The sequence below is a fragment of the Corticium candelabrum genome, chromosome 12 (genome assembly GCF_963422355.1).
Source record: "Corticium candelabrum chromosome 12, ooCorCand1.1, whole genome shotgun sequence".
Classification (NCBI taxonomy): domain Eukaryota; kingdom Metazoa; phylum Porifera; class Homoscleromorpha; order Homosclerophorida; family Plakinidae; genus Corticium; species Corticium candelabrum.
This window is the reverse complement of record NC_085096.1, coordinates 7,711,442-7,731,490: the sequence shown is the minus strand read 5'-3', so window position 1 is coordinate 7,731,490 and position 20,049 is coordinate 7,711,442. Positions and strand designations below refer to the sequence as shown.

Genomic DNA, 20,049 nt, shown 5'->3' with positions numbered 1-20,049 from the left:
ACAACTATCAATTGAAGCTGTGTTTACACACCTTCGCTTCCACAGCTATGAGCCTACTGAGAACCATAATAGGATTGTCACAAAAAATTACGAATCTAGATGCTAGTTTCCTTTTAAGCATGCTACTTCTAAAATCTATCCAAAATCGTACAGAGCAACTCTTGTTTTGCGTGACAGCAAAGTCCGTAAAAAGTCTGTATTCATCAAAGTACAATAATGACAGTTATCATCAGACGAGATATGTGCAAGTCAACCAGGGCTGAAAAACTGATCGATCAGGATTCCAACAGAGTAAAGGTATGAAGTTTGTGACCAGGGAGCATGCGAGGAAGTGAAGACAATGGTAAATCCTGTAGATTGAAATAGGTAGATACAATTTTAGTAGCAAGAAACTAATAACTTCCCAATGTAATATGTGAAGTCTGGTTGAATCCCCGCCTTGTTTTGACAGAGAGGTGGTATACGTTTAATAGCATTCCTTAATACTATAAATCCACAAATTTTCGTACGCATCTATTTTCGTACATTTTCCAGAAGACCCTTCATGCGCATCTTATTTTCGTATGGGCTCTAACGGACAATTTCAGTGCACGCTAGTAGACAGTAACTGTTCATTCTGTACGTGCGTCGGCGTACATGATTCATGAGTTCTAAGCTAAAGAAAAGCGGTATCCATGCTTGGCTCATGACGAAATATCAAGAACTACTACCACTACCAAGGAGATCGCAAGCCGCATCCGGGATCCAACAAAAGGACCGCAACTAGTTGTGTAGAGATAGCGCTGGATTGAGATCACTTGGCAGCCCAGCGCAGAAAGAGAGGACAATATCATGTCTACGACTCCAAAACTAAGCTGACCATTGCCCCAGTCGCTGAAGAATGTAGACTTTTACGAGGTCACGTGCTCGAGCTCATCTGCAAAAATTGCTGAATCACAGAATCACAAACGTCAACAGTTCAATCAATCTGCAATGCGTATCAAAAACAGTTACTAGTATCGGACTGACGGCCTGAAGAAATGGTATAACTAAAATGTATCAGAAAAGATCGCAGCAGCTAGACGCCTTCTTCTTGGACAGGCATTGGATGAAAAAGTAATGACTTATATTACTTGCATGTCTCGCACGACAGCAGTTGCGTCGTTAACCGAAGCGTAGTGTTGGGGTGAGTATTAGGACTAATTCAAAAAAACAAACCGTCACTGCTGCAAGAATATCAACTGTCTGGTTCATCTTCTGTTAATGCCATGCTAGATGTCTGTCAGAGTACTTTCAGAAACAGCTTGTGTTAAGTGACATCATAACATTGCAAACTGGACATGCTATACATAAAAAGTTTCATTTTGGTCATTTGTTGTTGTAAAACAAGTGTATTGTTCAGTTGGATCTTGTCCTGTGGTACACGTACTATACATCATCAACATCGATATAGTGGTAATTTGTAATAACAGTTTGTCATTCCAAAAAAATTTAGTATGCATATTAATTTAGTACATTTAGGAGTCGTACGAACAATACAAAAATAAAATGCATACAAAAATTTGTGGATTTACGGTAGTCCCCAAACACTAAGCCACTTAGCTATCACTTCGTCTTCAGTGCTTCCATGAAGATCTCTACTGTCAGTAACTTTGTACCTACTAGTACCTTGCAACACATTGTTTCCATTGGCTCAATGGTAATGTGTTGTGGCGGATACAAGCCATTTGAAGTACAGAATACTGCACTGTATGTTTGGATTGCACTGAATTTTAAAAGATCCGAATACTTTTTGGTGGTAAGAAGCGATGGCAATATCTTGCTAATCAACAGTTCTATACTCAAAAATCTGAACATAAAAATCGTCGTTTATAGACAAAATAGTGGTGACACTACACCCCATGTTCGATATCAACATGGCATCCTGGACTAAAATTTTGACGACCTAAAATTATAAAATCTTGTCAAATGACAACAACCAGATGTACCAATTTTTCTAGGCTTGTCAATCATCTGCTTGTTCGAGACTAGAAGAGTCAGCACGGGTATACCCTAGACCTCTCTAGGAAGAGCTCTTTTCACTGTTCAAGTGGACCTCACAGTAAGATAAAACTGGCATTCTATACATGTATTCCAATCTATAGTACTGTGTAGTGCCATTGCTCAGTTGGTCATCCAATAGAGTCTATACATTCGGGACCCGTTAGGGTAGCAAGTTGAAGTCACAGTAACGGTGAGCTATGGCATAATTTCTTTGGGCAAGAAACTCACAGACAATGGCCTTTCTCGTCTCAGAAGTATAAATGAGTCCCTGATCTTTCAGTGTCTTTCATACAATATAATTTATGCATCCCTGGTCGCAAGTTCAGAAATCTGGTTGCAAGCCAGTAGTTCTAGTTGCTAGTGGAATGCAGAAGTGACGTCATTCAGACGGTTTGTATCAGTACACACAGTTTACATGTGTATATTAATGCAAGATGTGTACGACTGTTAGCACTAGTTTCGATTTGAATAGCACTGCCATCACCACTTGACTTGTAGTATGCTATGAGATGCCATATGATATCTGTACATGCGGAAGAAATAAAAGTACATGAAAACCAATCTACTTTGTCACGTGACCAACCAGATTAAAACTAAATTTGTCGCAAGTTGAAGGTCGCCTAAAAAGCACTGGGCTGTGATGTGACATCAGCCACTGAGGCCCAGGTGAGGCTTTGGGTGCTCACACCACAATTGGCTTCACAAGCCGGTGTTACTGTGAGTATTTGGACTGGCTCCAGGAGATTGCTAGCGCAGACCCAGAGTTCTCCTGAGTAGTGCACAAGAGCTCAGCAGTTAGCTGGGGATGTGTAACCAGCCATTAGCAGCTCGTTTAGGTATGTACCGGAAATCTCTGAAACAGTCGCCAAGGCAGCAATATGAAAATGAGATTTTTATTGAAGAAAATCTGTTCTCACTAAGCACCCGAATGGTTCGTAGGAAACTCTGGAAATTGGCAGCTTGACTTGAGTACCAGAGTAGACAAGTGTGAGGCCCGTCTTGTTAACGACCTGCATACCTTTTAGTCTTTATAAACTTAGGAGTGCAACCAGACCTGACTGTCCTCTTATGATTCTTGTCAGGTGTTTCTTTGAGGTTCCTTCTTTAATCTACAGTGTAAGACCGCTGTCTGGTTGCCAAACCTGTATGTACACTGCAGTATAGTAACACACGTTACCGATACAGCCTCAGAATATCGACCACCTTTGGACACTGACGTCGAATCATGCACCACAATCTCAATTCTAAGTAGCGGCCATGGGCTATAAATAAGAACAGTTCCAAAAGATTGCCCAGTGGACGATCTTTTGGTTGGATGCCGTTTTGGAAATTCCCAGTATAGTCCAAGACATCGGTTAAATACCGACAGCTTAAAAAGGAACAAGGCTAAGCAACAAATACATTATAAACACCACAACCAAAACTAAGCTTCATTTTGTTTAGATAAAAATGGACTGCCACTTGCTGGAGCATAGACAGCACTTGTAGCAGCTACGGCTTTCCGTCTAAAATTGTAGATAGATAATTACACTAAACATTACTAAAGTTAGTAGGTTTAGAGGTCAAAGCAAACGTCGGACTCTAATGGGGTGTTTCATTCGCACCCTGAATCCCCATACAGGGCCATAGGAGCCGGTCCAACTGGAATGCAGTATGCTGGAAGACAGCTCTCTTGGCGCACTATTTTTGGACCACGTTCTCTTAGTGCGTGTTAGGACGGACCACATTCTCTTAGTGCACGTTAGGCCGGACCACTTTGAAATGATTCCTAATAGCCTGCCATAGGTACCTGTTCCCAATACCATTAACAAAGAAACCAGTAGTTACAACCAGCAATCCAACTTTAGCCATACCCAAGGACCAGAACACAAAAATGAAGATGCCAAGAATACAGCAGAGAATAATTCAGCACCAGCAGAGACTATGTGATTGTCAACCTCGAACCCCAGGGGCCAACCAGAGGGTGAGATCAAACAACTAGAACAATGATGCCCTAAAGAACAATATGAGCCTCCCACAGATATTGATAAACCTGAGAAAGGAGAGTGAAAGTAGCGCACACACAAACAGCTATAGCCAAATGCAGTCCCCAAGGTCACATGTTACCCCCCCCAGACATTTTTTCCAGCCCCTCAGGCAACTTCCAGATGATCTAACATTCAGTAATCATATGCAAAAATTGTTGTCAGAGGCTGCAGCCAGAACTAGATGTAGTTACCATTGTCTTGGAGACTATTTGGTCATGAGAATGCATCCAGAGTACCTCCTATCAGCCAAGATCCACTCAATTAATTAATATTTGGCCGTCAGTGAGTGGCAGTCAAGTGTGACATTCTCAGACTTGGCCCCTGAACCTTCAAGTCCTTAGCCATGCCTGACAAGTGTGCATGCGTAGTATAGAGCAGACCTTGTGTTGGATCTAACGTTACTAAAAAAAAAAAGAACCATAGTGTCATGACTCTTTTCTAATGTGGTACACCATTTGGCAGCAACTAAGTGTAGCCTACCACAAACTCTAAGCGTATAATCTGAGGTTACGTATTCTACCTGAAACAGACTTTGTATTCTCCTTTGCTTTTCGTCTTAAATGTGTACGTGTCGTATTGCTTCCTTTGTTCTGAATAGAGCTCCCTCCCATCGTGGCTACTCAACACGACGTCAACATCGAACTGGCCTCCGGCGATTACCTGATACAACGGTCGGAGACGGTCACCTGTCCGTCACGTAAATACGCTCTTGTGAAACGCCTCACCTGGTACTCCAACGTCACCTCTACATCTCCACCCAGCTCTTGGGAAAAGCAACTTCTGTCATGAGCAGATAACTCGAATGTTAGCTCTGCTCCTAAGCACGCTGATAGAAGCGACGCGCACACTACCAAACACTGGAAATTCATAGATTTCTTCAAATGAAGAAGTCACTAATTAGCTAAACGATGTCGTATCACGTGGTTATCGGCAAATACCCGGATTAGAAGTCGAACATGTGGCAGTTGAGTTTCGCCATCAGGGCTTTGTTTGTTTCACATTACAGAGTAACGAGGTCTGGCTAAGTGCTGATGTTGTGTGTGTGTGTGTGTGTGTGTGTGTGTGTGTGTGTGTGTGTGTGTGTGTGTGTGTGTGCGCGCGCGCGCGTGCGTGTGTGTGTGTGCGTGTGTGTGCGTGCGTGTGTGTGTGTGTGTGTGTGTGTGTGTGTGTGTGTGTGTGTGTGTGTGTGTGTTTGCTGCTTTGGATGTATTATTTGTGTGATGTGACAAAACAATAAAGAATACTTGTTCATTTTAGTGGTTAATTAATTAAATTGCTAATCTTTAGAATTTGCCAATCAGATAGCTATAGGACTTTACATTTTATGCATTAATAGATTTTTAAAATATTGATATCAATGTCTGTTTTATTTACTAACTGTATTTTGTTGTGTAGCTTGTGCTTGTCTAGCACATTGTCTCGTCTCTCATGATCAATGTCTGTCTAATGGCAGAAGATGTGATGAGAAAAGGTCATGCTTTGTCTTCCAGCACAGATGGGACCGGAAAGCAGAAGGTGAGTATGCTGTATGAATTGAAATGTTGTTTAATTGTTTTTACTCATTGTGTTGCAGTAGCTGCTACTCTATTGGCATATGCAATTCAACTAGATGAAGGAACAGTAGAGGAAGTAAAAAAATTGTTAGGGAGTGAACTAAATTATTAAAGAAGGGGACTGGAAGGCAGATGGTAAGTTACAGGATGGAAATGAGTTTGAAGAGTATGCATTACTGCCGAACAGACTCAATTAATATTCGCAACACTAACCTTCCACTTAAATATCACAATTTCTGATCTCTGACTTGTTGCTGGACTGCTTGTTAACGTTGATGATTCTGAAGGGCTTTGAATTGAGCATGCACGCTGGGCATATTTGTAATCAGCAGTATTTAAGAGACATTTTGACCACAAAATCAATGCTGGAACAGAAACCAGCAACTTGACTGGAAATTTTGTTAGGATGATTTTCATGAAGAGAAACTGCCTCAATGTTGACAGCTCTGAGAGAAGTTTTTCTGCTTCATCATTCTTCCTTTTTCTCATATTTCTCAAAAAGTTCAAGCCTGTACAAAATAAGACACATTGATTCACACATGCTGATTTGACATTATAGAACATTTAGTCTTACAAAATGCTGTATTGGGATGTTTCTCGTGTAGTGAATGTCTTTGTATGTCAAGAGTTTCTCTCAAATGTTTTCACTTTTATCTAAGTTGCCTTCTCTCATCAAATATATATCAGTTGACAAACAGCTGAGAACAACAACAGCTCATGACCAACACTTGAAAATTACGCCTTATTCACACTGCAGTATCAACATGTGCAAATGATAATCAGCATGTCAAGCTTACAATTTACATAAAGTTGATGTCAAAAGAAAGACAAGAAACTAAACTGTGCCCACATCAGAATGGTGTGGTGGATGGAGAGATTATTGAAAGGTCATCATTTACTTTACGTTGTTGGTGCAAGACACTATTAAAGCAAGTGTGAACTGACCTGAAGAAGATAAACAATGATAGATATATTATTTGTACACAGCACATTGAATCAACGTGAGGTGAGTAGAGTTGTTTCAGTAAAAAGAGTGAGAGGTCTTACAATTGTATCAGAGAATGAACATGCACATACTTCTTGTTACTTTATCTGAGGCCGTTTACCAGAGTACTAGTATATGAATGATCAGGCAAACTCTGAAACTAGTGAGTACCGTCTGCAATGTCATAATCTTCTGGGATAGCAGCTTTTCTGATGTCAAAAGAATCTCTCAATAATATTCAGCTTCAGACAACTTATTTTGTCTCATAAACAATTACCAAGCATCTTCATAGGTAATAACAATAAAGTGACAATTAATACACAACAACTTTCCTTATATAATAATTGAGTTGCAAGACAACACTGAATATCTAATATATTTCAATGCAGTAGTAAAAAGGATGAGTTCATTCTCACACAACGTGTAACCATGCACTAGCTGTTCTAGTCTGTCAATGTTAAAGAAGCGCTATTGGACCTCTACCGGTGAGGTAGTGTTCTCATCGAATGATCTAAGATCTGCATTTTCACAATTGAATGGGAAAGCCGAGACAAAAATGTGAATTGTTTACTCCTAAAGCATCAGCCTATATTCTGACGTCACCTTTCTTGTCTCAAGCGAAGGTATATCATTGTTCTGGCCCCAATCAGCAACAGCTCATTCATTTCAAAGATTTGTACTGACTTTGCCCAATCAGGAAGCCTACTCTGTGAGGACGTGCTTCAGCTGGGGATATACACAGAGTGCCATGGTACTTTTTTGCTACTGCCATATACTCATCCATCGTCTGTGTCATCTACTCAGGAACAGTCCTTCTAATGAGCTGCGTTTGCATGCTACGATCGATCGTACATGACACACAAACGCAAGCTACTTTTACCAAACTGCTAAACGTCAATAATATGACTGCTGAAGCCTGATCACAGGCCATACTCATGCAGTGAGGTATGGTGGTTTCAGGATGACTTCTTCAACACATTTCTCACCAATTGCATTTGTCTCTGTTTGTACTGACTCAATCGTTGCAAGTGTTAATTGTCAGACCAATTTTCAGACCTGCAGTCACAAGTAGCTTCAGTAATCAGTCAAACAACGTCTTCAAGCACTTATTAGTCATCATCTACAGCAGTCTGTGTCTTGGTCAGGTTCTGACAGATGTCCTCTCTAACACTATTACACATCTTCAATCAAGGATGCAGCACATTTGAGATCGATCCCTTTAACGTAAGGGATCAGGAGCTTGGCTAGACGCTATTTCCACTTCAAAAAAGCTTACAATTACTCTTGGATTCTTCCACTTGACAGCATTAATGAGGTTGGATCTACGTTTGCTACTTCTCCGGCCTGTAATTGAATGGGATTGCGGAAAGACATTGGACATTGATGGACACCACCTCATTATTTGCAAGACAGGACGGGGTCCAGTTTGGTGACACATTTCAACGTCTCCGCTTGGTCTGAATGTTTGAAACGCGTGTCACTTCCTCACACTATTGAGTCAAAAGACTATTATAGCAACTCTCAATCTAGACATGACGTTGCTGTCCATAATGCAACCCACTTCTGATCAATGTTGAACTTGACAGCTTTCTGGTTCACTTTTGGATCTTAGAAGTAATTTAACTTGCAGTCACAATGGATGGATCAGGAGCTGTAAAAAGAGGAAGAAAAGAAGACAGAGAGGTATAGAAAAGAAAACACACTGGTGGAGGTTCTCCTTGCCTGATTTCCTTGGTTTTGAACATTTTGGACGTTGGGCAATAGCGGAGAAAAGTTTTCTTCACCATGTCTCACTAAGATCACGTGATGAAGATGGGATCTAAAGTTGAATTCAATTAAATTTACAATTTACTGGCTGCGAATACTGTTAATAACAGTACAACTTTGCAATAATAGTGCTTTAGCAAAAGAATTGACAGAATAGTTTGTAGAAATGACTTTGTAGATGATGATACTGTAGTTACAAATATCAGATGATTTTCTATTAGGGTTTTTCTTTCGCGACTATTACAGTAAGTTGTCTTGAACTCGTAGTTTTAGTTAATAACCTGTCTTGTCTATAGCGTTGATGTTTACTGCTCTCTGACAACTAGATCTCGACAGACAGACAGACAGTCAAGAAGACAAACAGGCAAACACAACACGTAGACAACCCGGATTGAAGTTCATAGCCAAGAGCTTGATCTAGAGAAGTCTTTACAAGCACCTGCTCAAGATCTAGACAAGAATTTGCAAGACTTGTGAATTTCATACAGATCAACCAATTAACATTTAAAGACTTTTTGACTTCTTACCTTGACTGGACTATATATAGTTTACATATTTCCCCGATACCAGAATGCAGCTGCCTGAGAGGAAGACCGGCGACAACGAGTGGGAGGAGCCCGGCCGAAGCCTCCTAGAGCTCTCATTTGGTGCTTGAGGAGTCATTGATCAAAGCTCTAGAAAGATTGGAGTTCATTGGCGATATAGAAACAACATTACTGAAAAGACAAGATTCTTATTCCTGAGAAAGCTGTAATACAGCCTAACATTGACTATGCTGCTGTTGGGTGCACTGTAATGATGATGCCATGGTCATCATTGAATACAACGTAGAATCAACGCCTTCATCGGTTTGAGAAAAAGCTGTACGTGTTATAACAAATAGTTTATTCACGGAATCCAGTAAACCATTGTTTAAATACTTGAGATTTGCTGATTTTGAATGCAGACAAATGATACGTGTACAGCTGGCAAAATTCACATCCAAAGCTGTTAGTGGTTCTCTGGCCAAGTCAATTACTTTTACGTCAACCGAACAGATAACTGAAAGATGCACTCGTTCTAGTATCACCAACTCTCTTTTATATCCCTCAACCCAAAAAAAAAAGATGCACTGAAGAGGACGCTTGAGTATAGAAGAGGACGCTTGAGTATAGAAGAGGAACTCTGTGGAATTCAGTACCATGTAGTTTACGATCTATACAGTCATTTTCAAATTTTAGTAAATCTATCATTAGAGAGTATTACTTTAGATAGAATAACTTACTTAGATTTGTTACTCTGTCTGTTAATGTACTGTAGTCTTTCTGCCTGTGTGCATATATAGGTTATCTTGCTAGTTTGTATTTGTATTCATATTTTAGGGTATCTGGAAGACTGTCCTTGCCGAAGATTTTCCCTAGTAAATTAAAACTCTACTACTGAGAACGACTGGTATATTTAAACTGCTTAGTAAAATAAAACTCTACTGCTACTACTGCAGACCATACTCCATCCTCCGTCTTTCACGTAGAGTTTATGACCCCTACGGAGAGGAGGGAGGGTAGGAGAAAGTAAACGACTATGGGGACAACGACTCCGCCAAGGTAACGCAGCGGGAAATTCCACGCATGCTTTCAGGCATCCCTTGTACATCCATGCAGTGGGCTTCGTGTACGCGCGCCGCCAAGGCTGAGTCAAGTTTGTGTGACTACGTTAAACACCATTGACTCCTTACCTTGACTTGTGACGAGTTTTCATATCTGCCCAACGTCAGACTGCCTGAGAGGAAGAATGGAGACAACGAGTAGGCGGAGCCCTGCTGAAGCCTTATCTCTAATTTGTGCTTGAGGAGGCCGAGCTCTCCAGACCAGACTCCGTTCCAAGGAGGAGGACGGGATTGAAGAGCCGACCCAAGCACTACTATACAAATAACCTTTAGTACTACAGCAAATCTTTAATCTATATATGGTTTGCGTAACCATGTATGTAGCGGCTTCACAACCGCGCATACGCCGTAAACGAAACCAAATACTCAAGTAACTATGCTCGAGCGTTGGTGTTCAGCCTTATATGCATGTGGTAGGAGTCGCTGAGCTAACAGTCAAGTGCACGGATAGTGTAGAGTCTTCCATAGCGTCGACGTGATAGTGGAGAAAAGTCACAAAACCTGAACAGAGGTCCTGCATCGTTGGGCGCTCCTGCGAGTTAGATACGCTAGGACTGGCCCCACGCGGCAAAGCGCAGTGAACGCGTGCCCCTTCCCTGGAGTCAACGGATACGTCGCACGAACGGTGTCAGATGTGAGGCGGGATCGAAGTCCCCAGGAGAGTCTACCGTGAACTCACCTGCTCTGAGGAAACGGAAGAAGTCTATTGGCATCAAGGCGCTCACATGCAGAATTATTGCACGTGGCGACCAATAGCGGTGTAGCTTACGGAGAATTTTTCGGTGTTATGTGTAATGCTCAGATGTCTCTGATATAGATAGATACGCTATAGCACTAGAATCTACTCTACTTACACGAGGTCCAGTTCAGCGCATGCGCCCGCCTCGCCCAACCCAACACAACGCAACCTGCCCAGCTATATGTGTCCATTACATCTCCCTTCTCAAGTAAAATGTGTCCATTACCTATCCCTTATCAAACGTAGTCTCTATACTTCACCGGTTTTCGTACCACTCTACCACTGGCCGTCACGTAGGGCTTGTGGGGTTTGTTCAATGGTTCGATGCTGCTTTCTTGTGGTTCGGGGTGCTGGTCGTCAGCTGAGACCGAGGCACTAGAGTCTTGGTCTTGATAAGGAGGGATCTCATCCAAATCATCACGTCCTGGTGTGGACCGAGGCCTGGGTTCCTTAGACGCCCGAAGATGACGGCTGTTTTTCAGTAGTGTTTGACTCCCCTGTTGGACTTCATAAGAGCGTGGAGATTTGTGAACAGCTGCTACTACCGCTGGATCCCACTCTTTCCCTCGTTGCACCCGCACTACGTCTCCTGGAGATAGTCGGTCTCTAGAAACCGATCCTCGGTCGTAGAATTGCTTCTGCTTTAATTGCCGGTGTTGCAACTGCTGTGCTGCTTCCTGCCGTCGCCTGTGGTCTAGAAATCCTGGTCTGAAGGAAGTTTTGTCCTCAACTGGCGGCCAAACAGTAGGTCAGCTGGTGAATATTTCAATCCTGTAATGGGCGAACTTCGTAGGTTGAGTAGGGCTAGATACGGATCTTTCCCTTCAGCATCTGCTTTCTTGAGGGATCGCTTGATGGTCTGAATGTACCGCTCCGCTAGACCATTTGATTGCGGGTATTTGGGAGACGAGGTAGTTGCCTTAAAACCCCATTCTGTTGCAAATCTGCGAAATTCCTGACTAGCAAAAGGCATGTTGTCGGTTACGAGCTCCTGGGGGTATTCCATGCCGTGCGAACACCGATTTCATAGCTGTGACTATGGACGTTGCCGTCTTATCTGGGAGCAAGGACATTTCCACAAACTTGGAGAATAATCGACAATGAGGAGATAGTCTCGTGCCTTGTATGTTATTATATCCGCGTCAAGTTTGCACCAGGGTTTCTGTGGTAGCGGGTGTGGCATCATAGGCTCCTTCTTGTTGCTGTTTCGAAATCTCGCACATATGGGACACTTGCTGCTTATGTCTTCTATTTCCTACGTCACTTGAGGCCAATACATTACTGCTCTGGCCCGCTCTTTGCTCTTCGCTGTTCCCATGTGAGTCTCATGAATAATAGCTAGCATCTCGTTTCTCATGGACCGAGGAATGATAATTCTGTGTCCTTTGAAGAGAATTCCCTTTGCTTCATGCAGATCCTCCCTGAATGTCCAATATGGCTGAACGACTTGAGGAACGTCCGCAATGCTGTCGGGCCACCCTCTGCTAATAGTGCTCCTGAGCTGCTGGAGGTCTTGATCCTCCGCGGTGGCTTCAGCCATTTGTTGTAGTTTGCTTGGGCTGACCGGTAGAGCATCTGTAAACGAGTGTACTATAACTTCTACATCGTCTTGCAAGCTGGCATCTGTGTCGTCAACGTGTGCTCGAGATAGCGCATCAGCCAGCAACATATCCCTACCCGGAATGTGTTGAACGTCTAACTCATACCGCTGTACTTGCAAAAGCATCGTTGCAGTGTTGGCGGTGCTTTGCATAGTGGCTTTCTCACGATTATTTCCAGCGGCTTGTGGTCGGTTTGCACCACAACTGCTTTGCCAGATATAAATGGGTGGAATTTGTTGCAAGCGAAAACAATACTCAGCATCTCCTTCTCAATTTGCGCATACATTCGTTCGGTTTGAGTGAGTGTGCGGGAGGCATAGGCGACTGGCCTGCCTCCTTGTAAGAGACACGCCCCCATTCCCGTTGGTGAAGCGTCTGCTTGTACCACCGTCTGCTTGTGTACATCATAGAACGTGAGGACCGGGTCCGCCGTCAGGACTTCTTTGATCTTCTGCAGAGCTCGGTCATGCTCGTGTTTCCACGCCCACTGAACCTCTTTCTTCAACAGCTCTCGCAGAGGCGCGGTTATGTCTGACTCGTGTTGGATGAATGCTGCCAGGTATTTGATCATACCTAAAAGTCTCTGCACTCCATGTGGGTCTTCTGGTTTGGGCATCTTTGCTATAGCTTCCACTTTGTCTGGTGCTGGACGTATACCTTCGTGTGACACCATGTGTCCCAGGTATTTCACCTCTGGAATTTTGAATTGTAGCTTGTCCGGGCTGAATTTGATATTCTTTTCTTTCGCCCTCTCCAGAACTCGATAAAAAGTTTCATTATGCTCTGTCTCAACTTTGCCTGCGATGATTAGGTCATCCGCAACCACGTGGACGTTGGGAATATCGCCAAATGCTTCGTCATTTCTTTGTTGAAGAACCTCGCTGGCGGATGACAGCCCGAACGGCATTCTCATGAAGCGCTTTCTGCCCCATGACGTATTGAAAGTACACAGGTAGGAAGACTCTTCCGTCAACCTGACGTGCCAAAACGCATCACGCATGTCAATGACTGAGGAAACCTGTTTGCCGGCTAGCCGTGTTTGCACATCCGTTGGTGTGGGAATTCTGTGATGTTCTGGTCGATTGGCCTTATTGAGAGGCTGAGGGTCGAGGCATAATCGCATACTTCCATTTTTCTTTTCCGTCACGACTAGGTTGTGTACCCAATCAGTGGGCCTCGTGACGTCAGCAATGATACCGCTCATTTCAAGTTCGTCCAGCTTCTTCTTCAACATTGCTCGTTTAGCATAGGGCACAGTCCTGGCTGGTTGTACGAGCGGAATCGCGTCGTCTGTGAGCCCGATGTGATACTCACGCTCATACTCTCCAATGCCTCGAAATGCCTCGCTGTAGGCTTCAAGAAGTTGACGTTTGGACTGCAGGCTTGGCTGTGTGCTCACCATATCAACTCTCCGCACCAGATCCAGTTGTTGGCATGCACCGCGACCTAGAATGGTGAGGTTCTCATCGGTCACGTAAAATGATAGACTCTGCGCTCGTGCTGTCGGCCTTCTCTTTGGGATGGTGCAGGGAAGCCTGATCACTCCCCTTGGCCGGATCTCACCCCGCCCTATTTCAGTCAGGATGTTTCTTGTTGGCTCAAGGTGTGGCCTGCTTGTTTTGTTTTGTTCCTGCGTGATAGCCTGGAGGGTCCTGTATGACAGGACTCTGGCTGAAGCTCCCGTGTCGAGCTTGAACTCCACACGTGTGGGGCCGAAATCCAGGACCTCTGTCCATTTTGTACCATCCTCCATGCTTCCAATGAAAATTTGGGAAATGAACAGCGGGTCTTCCTCAGAGTGTTTGTTCTCCAATTGGTGCTCCATTGAGTGGACGGGCTGTGAGGTGCACCCTTTCCACTGACAAACTCTAGCAAAGTGGTTGGGCTGGTGACACTTGGCACATGTCTTCTCATACGCTGGACACTGCCTGGGCGCTTGAGCCAACCTACAGTAACGCCATTGGGATGTGTGCTTCTCTGTTTGACGTATGACTTCCCCGTGTGAACTTGCTCTTCCTTTCTGCTCTCTTGCTTTCATGGCATGCACTTCAATCTGGGGCGGATCCTTAGCCATTGCCTGGACTTGAAGCTGGCTGGCTTCCGCCGCTCTGCATATATCCAAGGCTGCCTGGAGTGTCAGTTTGGCCTCCCTCGATAACCTCTCCTTCGTGCGGTCGTCTCTTATTCCAAATACTAGCATGTTCCGTATGATTGGTTCGCGTTGATCGCCGAACTCACAGTTTTTGGCCTGAGTGCGCAGGACCATCACCCATTGGTCAATTGTCTCCGCTTCCTGTTGCCGCCTGGACCAGAAGCGATAACGTTTGAACACGGTATTCTTCCGGGATTGAAAGTAAGCTCTAAACGCCATCAATACCTCCTCGACGCTGGGCTCGCGAGGCTCTGTCTTCAGGAATGTCAAACACACACAAACGTATTGTATATACGTCGAGGGCCTCAGGCCCTGCCACATTCAGCAGTATTGCTACCTGCGTTTTGGGCGCCTTCTTATCCAGTTCCGCCGCCGCATAGTATATTCGGAAGTGCTGTTCCCAGCGACGCCACGTCTCGGCCACGTTGGCGGCTCCAAACTGCATGGATGAAGGTGCTTTCAGTTACTCCATGTGTCTTCTCTTCAGATCCCACTCGTTGACACCATGTAATGCTCAGATGTCTCTGATATAGATAGATACGCTATAGCACTAGAATCTACTCTACTTACACGAGGTCCAGTTCAGCGCATGCGCCCGCCCCGGCCAACCCAACCCAACGCAACCTACCCAGCTATATGTGTCCATTACATTATGGAAAGACGGGGCCACTTCTGACGAGATTCCTGGAAACGCTTTACTCCGCGAAGTACGAACTTCAAGCGGGGCAATTTAAACAGAGAGGCGAACCAATCTCAGCGACCTTGGTATAATGGTGCCATGCGCTAAACAGTCTTCATGCCACAAAATGACAGAGTTTCCTCAGACAAGAAATTTGATGAAAGGCCAGAGCAATCACAGAAGTCTAGAAAACGCGGGCTTGACCACTTCGGTTTGTTTTCGCAGTACTCTCCGCTATACCCACAGCAAACAAGAGGAAACCGACGTTTCCAAGTCTCTGCTGTCCAGTCGAGGTAAAAGTCCTGCAGATTCTTGATTTCTGGTGGTATTGACTTTGAGTTGGATGCCAGATGAGGCTCTAGATAAAGGAGGCACGACATTAAATTTTGAGCAATGGCCTCGGCCAGTACATTTATGACCTCGGAATGTGCTCGCTTCTCTGCCGCCACGAAGTGCAGTTGCAGCCACTACCTCTCATTGCCACACAGTACTGCAACCCCACTGGCCAGAAGGGTTCGACCGCAAGCGAATGGTTGGTTTCTCGCGACTAAGCGCTGACAGCAAGCCGACGCTATTCCAGCCACCAATAAAGTCTTCCACTGAATGGCCGAATGCGCGTTTCGTTGCTGAGGTGAACACAATGGAGGAGCATCATTGACATCTTAGGCTGATCAATGAGGAGGCGAAGGAACGCACGTTTCGGCCTAACAACAACAGACGCATGATTCAAAGATATATTATGAGGGATAGAAGCTCTTTTGCACAGCAACGGCGATTTGCCTATGCCTTCTAGTTTTGCGATGAGACGCGGAGCTGGCCCATGACGTTATATCGATCACAATGCCATATATATATATATATATATATATATATATATATATATATATATATATATATATATATATATATATATATATATATATATCATACGGATATCAAGTTCTTGGTTGATGTTCGTATAAAATTATTCAAGTCTTGAAAATTCTCGTCTATATCTAGATCGTGGGAGGGTATTTGTCTAGGCCAAATTCTTTGCAAAGAACTAGCCCAGGAAGAGCAACACAAACAATTAACAATTACAAATAAAAACACAGACTACTAAACAGACACACGTAAAGAGATTGATTAGCTATGACGTAGGATCAGGTTGATATTAATGCATATTTTGTTCACGTGACTAGTTTTTATCACAAAGGAAAGTTACGTACGGGACATAGAAAATATTTTAGTTTGCAATGGTTGGATTCCCGTCTAGATGTCGATGTTCCTGGTGACAAGTTGCAGACAGGTATTGGTAAGTTCTGTTGTATATTTCTAACAAGACGCGGCAATTGCAGACATGAATTACACTGTTCTCGTAAGAAATTATTTGGAAACGTTTTGCGGATCCCAGTTGTAGTAGATTAGATATCTGAACTGCGCATGCGTGGATGTAGTAGTCTGACATTGTACACGTTGAGTTTCGAGTTCTGTATTACCGTTAGCGGCTAGCGGAATAAAGGGGCTACTTCTACCTGTTTCTGTCCTGGTATACTACATTGGCTACGAGGAATACGGATCTGACATTTTCCCGCGCAGGTGATCGGTAAGGATAGCATCGCGTCTACGATGTTCGCTATTGGCAGGATCGAGGAGTTTGATGAGTCCAAAGAAGACACCGAAGTCTACCTCGAGCGCTTAGAGCATTGGATGGCAGCAAATAAAATCACGGCCCCACCGGCAGACCAAGCGGACGCCATCGACTCGCGCGTATGTGTAATACTGACAGTCATAGGCGCCAGCACGTATGGGGTACTGAGGAATCTCCTAACACCAACCTCACCCAATACCAAGACGTGCACAGAACTGGTCCAGACGCTGAAGGCCCATTTTAAACCACAGTCACTGGTGATAGCTGAGCGTTTCCGATTCAATCGCCGGGATCAGCAAACAGGAGAAACCATTACGGCTTACGTCGTGGCGTTGAAACACCAAGCGAGCAGATGCAAGTTTGGAGCGTTTTTAGAAGAATCGCTACGTGACAAGTTAGTTTGTGGTCTGCGAAGTGACACAATACAAAAGAAATTGTTGTCTTAGAAAGATTTGACGTTCAAGAGAGCGTGTGACTTAGCTCAAGCTATGGAGCTAGCCGCAAGGGACACCGCTGAGTTGGCTAGTCATGCAAAACCTAGAGAGTCAACCGTCCACCTAGTGTCCACAGCGACAAAGAAAGAGTTCAGGAAACCAACAATCGATAAGGGAGAACAGTGTGATCGTTGTGGTGGTAAACATGATGCGCAGAAATGCTGGCACAAGAAGAGTAAATGCCACCACTGCACTAAGGTGGGCCACCTCAAACACATGTGCAAGAGCAAGAACAAGACACAGTTGGAGACCAAGTTGGTAGATTGTAATGAACGAGAAGAGGACCAAGACACAGCAGAAGATACGGATGAATTTGGAATGTATTACATTCAGAAGGCCCAGGACATTGGTGAAATCCACACCATAAACTGGTCCACATATGGAGTTAGACACAGGAGCTGTAGTGTCGGTAGCATCTGAACTACTGTACAATTGCCATCGACGACGGTACTCCTTGGAAAAGACGAATTTCAAACTGAGAGACTACCATGGAAGGCCACTAGAGATAAAAGGAGTTACTCGGGTCCTAGTGCAATATGAAAGACAGAAACGAAACCTACCCCTGGTGATTGTTGCTGGAAATCGGCCAGCACTGTTGGGCAGAAATTGGCTGGAAGTGATACGCATTAACTGGCCTAGGATATGCTACGTTGACATAAAAGGGGAAGCGCGGACCAAAGACACAGAGGTGGAGGAGATCATTGAGCGACACCAGGCAGTGTTCAAAGATGGATACAGTGTCATCAAAGATTTCAAGGCAACAATACATTTGAAGCAGGGAGCCAAGCCAGTATTTCGGAAAAACAGAGCAGTACCCTATGCTATGACGGAAGCTATTGCCACGGAATTAGACCGCCTGGAGAAGAACAAGAACGTCAGTAAGGTGGACCATTCGGAGTGGGCAACCCCAACAGTGAACATATCAAAGAAAGACAAGACGGTACGCATCTGTGATGATTACAAGGTCACACTCAACCAACTGATAGACATAGATCTTTACCCTCTTCCCACAGCAGAGGATATATTTGCGACATTAGCTGGAGGTAAGCAGTTCACCACACTAGACTTTCGCATGCGTACACACAGTTGGAGGTGGAAGACACCTCAAAAGAATACCTCACTCTAAACACACATAAGGGACTCTACAGGCTCAACCGCCTTAGCTACGGTGTGATTTCGGCCCCCGCGGTTTTCCAGAGAACGATGGACCAGATTCTGTCTGGCCTCGACGGAGTAGCCTGCTGTTTAGACGACATTATTTTGACGGCACCAAGCAAGAGAGAGCATCTGACGTTCCTGGACAACGTCCTAGCGAGGCTATAGCGGCATGGAGCCCTACGGAAACAATCCAAGTGCGCCTTTCTACAAGATGAGGTAGAGTATTTAGGCCACGTGGTAGATTCCAGAGGCATACGTCCAAAACAGGAAAGACACGGGCACTCTTGGAGGCGCCCAGACCGGAAGATGTGACCGAACTGGCGAGCTATCTATGCCTGCTTAGATACTATTCACGTTTCTTACCAGAAATTTCAACAATCCTCCAGCCATTGGACGAACTGAGACACAAGAAGGGCGTGTGGTTATGGAACGATAAATGTGAGAAAGCGTTTCAGGAAAGCAAACAGATGATCTTAGGGGCACGGGTGTTATGCCACTACGATGCAAAGAAGCCTCTCAAGCTTGCGTGCGACGCCTTGGCGTATGATTTAGGGGCAGTACTATTACACCAGGACGGGCAGGAAGAACGCCCAATTGCCTTTGCCTCTCGGATAATGACAACCACGGGAAGGAATTACTCACAAGTTGAGCGCGAAGCACTGGCCATAATATTTGGAATGAAGAAGTTTTATCAATCTATTTGAGGTCGGAGATTTACCTTGGAGACCGATCACAAACCGCTCACGGCTATCTTTGGACCCAAACGAGGAGTACCGGCCATGGCAGCGGCACGGCTGCAGAGGTGGGCAATGATACTGTCCGGATACTCATACGAGACAGTTTACCGAAGAGGGACAGACTTAGGACATGCGGACGCATTCTCGAGACTACCCACGCCGCAAGAAACGGGAGCTGAAACCTCTAGCAAGGACGGAGGAATTTTCCACTTTCGCTGGTAGACGAATTGCCTGTCACGAGCAAGAAGATTCGATCGGCCACTAGAAGAGACCCAGTTTTATCGAGAGTGTACGACATGACAATGATGGGATGGCCAGATCATCTAACAGATGAGCGACTTAAACCTTACTGGACAAGGCATCACGAACTGTCCACAGAACAGGGCTGCGTCTTATGGGGAACGCGTGTAGTAATCCCGTCTATACTTCGGAAGAAGCTGATAGACGAAATTCATGAAGGTCACATGGGGATTTCAAGGATGAAAAGTGTCGCCAGAACTTCCTGTTGGTGGCCGGGTCTGGACAGGGAGATTGAAACCCAAGGAAAAGCGTGCGCAGTTTGCCAAGCAGCACGTAGTGCCCCACTCGTGACACCACTTCAGCCGTTGGCATGGCCAGAGAGACCGTGGAAAAGAGTTCACGTCGATTAGGCACAGAGGGATCAAACTCACTTTCTAGTGTTAGTGGATAGCCACTCAAAGTGGGTGGAAGTATTTGAAACTACCAGTACTGCCACACAAAAGACAGTAGAAATTTTGAGAAGGCTGTTTGCGGCGTATGGGCTACCGGAAGAACTGGTTAGTGACAATGGCCCACAGTTTACGTCCACAGTTTTCAAGTCTTTCCGCAAGTCCAACGGC

The 20,049-nt window shown here is 44.6% G+C and overlaps 2 protein-coding genes and 1 long non-coding RNA gene across 3 annotated transcripts; 2 read left to right on the top strand and 1 right to left on the bottom strand.

Annotated features, from left to right (window-relative positions):
- The first annotated feature begins 4,981 nt into the window (after positions 1 to 4,981).
- On the top strand, positions 4,982 to 8,614 carry LOC134187923 (uncharacterized). The gene is made up of 3 exons (XR_009971194.1): positions 4,982 to 5,064; positions 5,445 to 5,564; positions 5,623 to 8,614. It is a non-coding gene; the product is annotated as an uncharacterized LOC134187923 (long non-coding RNA).
- Positions 8,615 to 10,974: 2,360 nt separating this feature from the next.
- On the bottom strand, positions 10,975 to 11,711 carry LOC134187717 (uncharacterized). Its single transcript, XM_062655868.1, has 2 exons — positions 11,525 to 11,711; positions 10,975 to 11,468 (listed from the first exon to the last, which is right to left on the bottom strand). The coding sequence occupies exons 1-2, from the start codon at positions 11,709 to 11,711 to the stop codon at positions 10,975 to 10,977; spliced, it is 681 nt and encodes a 226-aa protein (XP_062511852.1).
- Positions 11,712 to 16,778: 5,067 nt separating this feature from the next.
- Positions 16,779 to 19,156, top strand: LOC134187715 (uncharacterized protein K02A2.6-like). The gene is made up of 4 exons (XM_062655867.1): positions 16,779 to 17,198; positions 17,247 to 17,643; positions 17,708 to 18,337; positions 18,819 to 19,156. The coding sequence occupies exons 1-4, from the start codon at positions 16,779 to 16,781 to the stop codon at positions 19,154 to 19,156; spliced, it is 1,785 nt and encodes a 594-aa protein (XP_062511851.1).
- Positions 19,157 to 20,049: the final 893 nt, after the last annotated feature.